This window comes from Lygodium microphyllum, chromosome 22, assembly GCF_053477565.2.
Source record: "Lygodium microphyllum isolate KBCC chromosome 22, Lygodium_microphyllum_v1.1.10, whole genome shotgun sequence".
NCBI lineage: Eukaryota > Viridiplantae > Streptophyta > Polypodiopsida > Schizaeales > Lygodiaceae > Lygodium > Lygodium microphyllum.
In genome coordinates, this window is record NC_141156.1 from 121981739 (window position 1) to 121987738 (window position 6000).

The 6000-nt window shown below is 37.1% G+C and overlaps 1 protein-coding gene across 3 annotated transcripts; it reads right to left on the minus strand.

The window, feature by feature from the left end:
* Positions 1-1031: 1031 nt before the first annotated feature.
* Positions 1032-5762, minus strand: LOC148017567 (glyceraldehyde-3-phosphate dehydrogenase, cytosolic-like). Of its 3 annotated transcripts, none has more exons than XM_087662630.1 (13): positions 5576-5762; positions 5445-5497; positions 5307-5345; positions 4795-4895; positions 4456-4571; positions 4227-4326; positions 3825-3971; positions 3571-3631; positions 3348-3445; positions 2343-2485; positions 1814-1897; positions 1628-1717; positions 1032-1360 (listed from the first exon to the last, which is right to left on the minus strand). In XM_087662630.1, the coding sequence occupies exons 2-13, from the start codon at positions 5446-5448 to the stop codon at positions 1315-1317; spliced, it is 1029 nt and encodes a 342-aa protein (XP_087518756.1). In that variant the 5' UTR covers positions 5449-5497; positions 5576-5762; the 3' UTR covers positions 1032-1314. The 3 variants fall into 3 exon arrangements, with proteins under 3 accessions (XP_087518756.1, XP_087518757.1, XP_087518755.1); XM_087662631.1 differs by having other exon boundaries at positions 5445-5501; positions 5574-5762; XM_087662629.1 differs by having other exon boundaries at positions 5445-5496; positions 5573-5762.
* Positions 5763-6000: the final 238 nt, after the last annotated feature.

Below are 6000 nucleotides of genomic sequence, written 5' to 3' on the forward strand. Positions count from 1 at the left end.
TATAACTATACAACCAACCAATCTCACGTGAATGAAATGCAAAAGCCTTGCCATACCTACAAAACATCTCTTCAAAGCGTCACTTCTCTGTAGGCAAAAGAAACTCACTAAAACCAATTTTCAGCTCTTTGGGTGTTTCTACGATAAATCTATGATAAATCTCCTTTGGATTCCACAATTTTGATTGTCGAGAAGCCAACTAAATTGTTTTCTCAGTGTTTGGAGGCATTGGCACCACAAATCACACTTACAATGATAAACCATCAATCTATCTTAGCTTGTGCTTGTGTTTGACTTATTGAGCTTGACATACACCTCATACTTTCTTGTATAAGGAGGTCATTAACAAGCCCCATAAATAGACATAAGCTTTTAGTCTATTTGTGTAACCATAAAAAATATAAAGCTCAATAAGGGATTAGACTAAATTTTAATCTATTTGTCTATCCACCATAAATATAAGACTTGGAAATCATCAATCCATCTTAGCTTGTGTTCCACTCACGTAACCTTGTGCGTGTGTTAACTTATTGAGTTTGACATGCACAATACTTTCTTGTAAGGAGGTCATCATCAAGCCCTATAATAAAGACATAAGATTTTAGTCTATTTGTGTAATCATAAAAAATATAAAGCTCAATAAGGGATTAAACTAGATATTAATATATTTGTCTATCCACCATAAATATAAGACTTGGAAGTGTTAAAGCTTCAAGGGCTAAACCAAAGGCCTTGAAACAAAGACATTGGTTTGCATTGTGGTTTATCCATTGTGGTTTATCTATAGTACAAGTGGACTTGTTGGATCTCTCACTTCAAGACATTTAAATAAGTAGTCCTACGATGTTTTTAAGAAGCACTTGAACTTTAGACTTCCAAGACATTTCAATTAGTCATATGAGGTTTATCTTTAAAAAGAGTATTTATACGAGGAAGTAGCCCGAAACAAGTAATTCTCAAATGTTTTAGACATTTCAATATCAATATCATGTATGAGAATGAGCAAACAAACAAGCCACAAAGGAAACATGTGTTTTCTAAAACTTCATGGTACTTAATTGAACATCAAATGTATGAACGAATAACTTGTTATTCTATTAGGAACATTTAAAAGGAGTAGGGCATCCATAAGGAGCGACTCGATGCAAGTAGACAAGAGAAGGAAATACATTATTATATTGAAACACTTGGGGATGGATGGGCCATGTGTATGATCTTGAAACACCTGGGATGGATGGGCCACGTGTATAACTTAGTAGTGAATAAGGATATGAGACTCCAATGTTGCTTTGACTGAAGGAGCAAAAGATTGCTTCAATTCACAGATGCCATGTGTTTGATCAAGTCAACCACACGATTGCTACAAAACAAAGACAATAAAAGTTCAAGTTGTTGAAATGAACAAAAAATTGTTCACATGACAACTTGGTAAATAAGTTACCAAATAGTAGATACTATTAAGGTTTTACCTTGCACAGAGAGAGAGAGAGAGAGAGAGAGAGAGAGAGAGAGAGAGAGAGAGAGAGAGAGAGAGAGAGAGAGAGAGAGAGAGAGAGAGAGAGAGAGAGAGAGAGAGAGAGAGAGAGAGAGAGAGAGAGAGAGAGAGAGAGAGAGAGAGAGGAGATACCTGTAACCCCATTCATTGTCATACCATGACACAATCTTGATAAAATGGTTATTGAGAGCAATACCAGCTTTTGCATCAAATACACTTGACCTGAGAGCAAAAGATCGTTGCAAAATTAGTATTAGAAAACAAAATGCAATTGTATTATAATGATTGTTTATTTCCTTTTGGGAAATTCTTGATTACCTGCTATCTCCTATCAAATCAGAAGAAACCAATTCATCTTCAGTGTAACCCAAGATGCCCTTCAACTTTCCCTCTGCTTCTCGCCTGGCCAAGCAAAAAAAAGAAACATTTATAATCTTGCAAATGTTATCATAGGAAAGGAAAACATGTGTCAAGAAACCAAGATATTGGAAGGCTTTCAAATGGCAAACAACTAAGAACCCATGAAAGGTCCTTTCCTATGATTAAAAAATGAACTACTAATAGTAAGCCCTTGTAATTAACACACTCAAGAGGCTACCTCAAAATGTGATTAATACTACTAATTCAACATAATCATCAAATGTGATTAATACTAGTTATGTAAACATAGTGTTCAAAGTTAAAATGCCAAATGAGTGCTATTAATACTACTTATATTATATATATATATATATATAGAAGGGGGAAGAGAGAGAGAGAGATCTTGTGGATAGTATTTATTTAATAATTAAACATATTAATCTTCCAAAATGACTGGTGCTGCATCGAATTGGGTCATTTTACTGACCTCATCACTGATTTGATCTCGTCATAAGAGGCAGATTTCTCTAATCGCACTGTCAAATCCACGACTGACACGTCAGCTGTGGGCACACGGAAGGCCATCCCCGTCAGCTTTCCATTCAGAGAAGGGAGGACCTTGCCGACAGCCTACACACACACACACACACGCGGCTCTCGTGTATTCATCCAATAGTTTCCACCATAGTGTATATTAATTAGTTCAACTGTACACACCCTTAATCCTTTAGTTAGTGTATTAGTTCAATGGTATTGATCATTAGCGCATTAATGAACCATTGAATTGCAAGACTTTTGAATCCATGGCTTAATCAATCTTTTCACACCATCCAATTAATGACTTTTGCACACACTAATGAGACCTCACAAGGCTCTTAACAAGAAGACTACTCCATGCTTGCTATGGGTTTCTTATGTCAGCATGCAATGGGTTTCCTTTGTCGTATCGTACATTTCGCATACTAATGGACTTCAAACATACTCACATCCAGACATGCTTGCTCTAGGTTCTCATGACATAGGATTATAAGCTTATATAACCATAACATTAATCTCGATCGGCCTTAACCACAATGATAACAGATCTCAAGTTTGATAAGCTGTCTACATGGTATTTGCTCTTCATACATTAAGTTTCAAGAATTGCAAATAGTTGCTTAAAACAAATATTCATGAACAACTTTTCGTGCACTGTCCCTTTAAATGAAATTCATATCTGTTTTGGCATTTTTAGTGAAACCAAATGAAGTTCAAACAAACATTTTTTAATATTATGCCTTCTTGGTTCCTTTTATTGATCTATGTCCCACACTTCAAGCCTTGCTTATATGCTCATAATAACTACATTGCGCGTCAATCTTTTTAGGACTTACCTTATTCATGTTACAAGTGATAAGCTTGTGCTTGCCTTTTAATAAGAAAAAATTGGGTGCTCATTAACATTGTCACTTGCTTGTGACTCCTAACAATCTTAAGCCATGAATCAACTTGCCTTTGCTGCGCCGGTTGAGCTAGGAATGATGTTGAAACCAGCCCCACGACCACCTCTCCAATCCTTGTTTGAGGGACCATCAACAGTCTTTTGTGTAGCTACAATGGTAATGGATAAAAGGCTTCAATGCAATATCTAAACTGGGACCATTTGAATTCACTACTTTAGCTACTCTCCAATATAACTTTAATGTAACTAATAGAAAAAATATAAACTTGCCAACCTGTCAATGAGTGAACAGTGGTCATCAACCCCTCAACAATGCCAAAATTATCGTGTATAACCTAAAAACAATCAAATTCCATTAACGACGAAGCAATGCACCAATCAAAGCCAAGTTAATGATTTCACCTATTACATCCACAATGGTTTTCATGTTAAGCATGTCAAGCCCACAAGGTTTCTCTGACCCATATCAATGTGCCACATTGGATAAACCCCATTGCCACAAGTACAATGTCATTTTAGAGAAAGTACCTTAGCAAGAGGCGCTAGACAATTTGTGGTACAACTAGCATTTGAAACAATGGCGAGATCGGGCTTGTACTCTTGTTCATTAACCCCCATTACAAACATAGGTGCATCTTTGCTTGGAGCGCTGATCACCACACGCTTGGCTCCACCCTACATTTACATGGCATAATATATCAAAATAGCACATCAAGTGTGGCAAGAAAGAATGTGCTACTTCCTAACCTTGTGTAGTCTAAGAGTACTTAAGGATCATATGGCACTTCGTATCACACATGTAATTTGAAACAAAATTTACTCAAACTTGAATGCAAATCCTACACTGCCAATATTTTTCCATCCACATGCTTTACCAACTAAAATGAACTTGCATTACATCAATGCCGATTCTTATGAATTGGTATCAACCTTAAGATGGGCAGCTGCTTTATCTTTGTCAGTGAAAACCCCGGTGGACTCCACAACATACTCGACCCCAGTCTCACTCCAAGGGATCTCAGCTGGGTCCCTAACAAATTAGAATTGAGAACTACAATGAGATCTCACACTTGCCTTATTTCAACTCGACTAATTCGTCTTGGAGAAATACTAGTAACAATGATTTATGGGAATGATTTATGGGAGTTTGTGAGCTTGCCTTACTCCATATACTTTTACTTGATGATGTCCAAAAGTAAGTGTATTTTGGTCTCTGACTTCCACACGTGCAGTCTTCAATTTCCCATGGACACTATCATATCTGCACATATATGCCTAATCCCGCAATTTAAAAGGAGGCTCAAAAGCTCATCATGTACAAATTTAAGTAATTATAAGAGATTAAGCATGCAAGGCAAATTCTCAAACTCATCATATATGTTAAAAATGAATATGAGATTAAGGCTATCATAGGGCAATCATCTTTAGCCTGGCAAAGATCATGCAAAGCACCTTAGAATGATTGAGCATTGACAAAAATATAAGAAGGTTTGCATACCATATAATCGGTGGAAATGAAAGGGTCGTTGACTGCAACTAAGTCTATGTCATCTCTCTCCAAGATGACTCGAGCAACCAAACGTCCAATTCTGCCAAACCCTGATCAGAAAACATGCAGTGATTATCAGACTTAATTGATGTCAAGACTCGACTAAGCAATGCATCAGATTTGATCATATACATTCTTAACGTTTTAAATCTGATTACACACACACACACACACACAGAGTTCACTAACAAGTATTTGTTCTATTTATCAGATTGATCACATACATTCAGTTTTTAGCATCAATTTGTTCTATTTATCAGATTGATCATATGCATTCAGTTTTTAGCATTATAAAGACCCAATGGGTGACACACAACTCTTTACTATCCATCAAGTTGATTATCAATCAGTCTGTGGGTTATCATCTCCAGCCAACGTTACGTTACCATTGATTGTCAGTTTATGGATATTATTAGGTTTTCTTTAAAGATAACAGTCAGTGCCAGTAAGCATAACGCTACCATTGATGCCCACTTTAATCTTCCCACAAGATCCTGTAGCTGGCAATGACATCAAATACAGCATTAGACAACGCCAGCAACAGCAAAAATAAGAATAATTGAAGGAAATAAATCATTTGAGAGCAAAATGGAAGGTACCCATTGTTTTTCTTCCTTAGTAGAGAAGCGAGGAGCTCTGACTCTGCCTGCGCGAGAGAGAGAGAGAGAGCGCTCTCACAGTCAGTCTTCTTCTTCTTCTTCTGCTTGTAGCTATTATCCCCACATGACGAGAGAGAGAGAGAGAGAGAGAGAGAGAGAGAGAGAGAGCGCTCTCACAGTCAGTCTTCTTCTTCTTCTTCTGCTTGTAGCTATTATCCCCACATGACGAGAGAGAGAGAGAGAGAGAGAGAGAGAGAGAGAGAGAGAGAGAAAGAGAGAGTCTAGAGATGAGAGTCTCTTATAAGAGACTTGTTATATATATAGGCCTATACACACATATAGAGAGAGAGAGAGAGAGAGAGAGAGAGAGAGAGAGAGAGAGTGAGTTATCATGAAGTCCATCCTCGCGACAACCAACGCTCGCTAAATTTGTGAGACGAGGTGGCGCACTCCCTTCATACGTTGCGAGATTCCATCTATTAGATAGGATCGAATATTCTTAGCTGCATATAATAGCTTTTTATTAATTTTGTCCAACTTAGTTATATCATTTATG

Excerpts from the sequence above, each read along its gene's own strand:
- LOC148017567 (XM_087662630.1), bottom strand. Across the intron at positions 3,972-4,226 it reads AAGCAGCTGCCCATCTTAAG|GGTGGAGCCAAGCGTGTGGT; the intron begins GTTGATACCAAT and ends ATGTAAATGTAG. Across the intron at positions 2,486-3,347 it reads GCTCAACCGGCGCAGCAAAG|GCTGTCGGCAAGGTCCTCCC; the intron begins GCAAGTTGATTC and ends GTGTGTGTGTAG.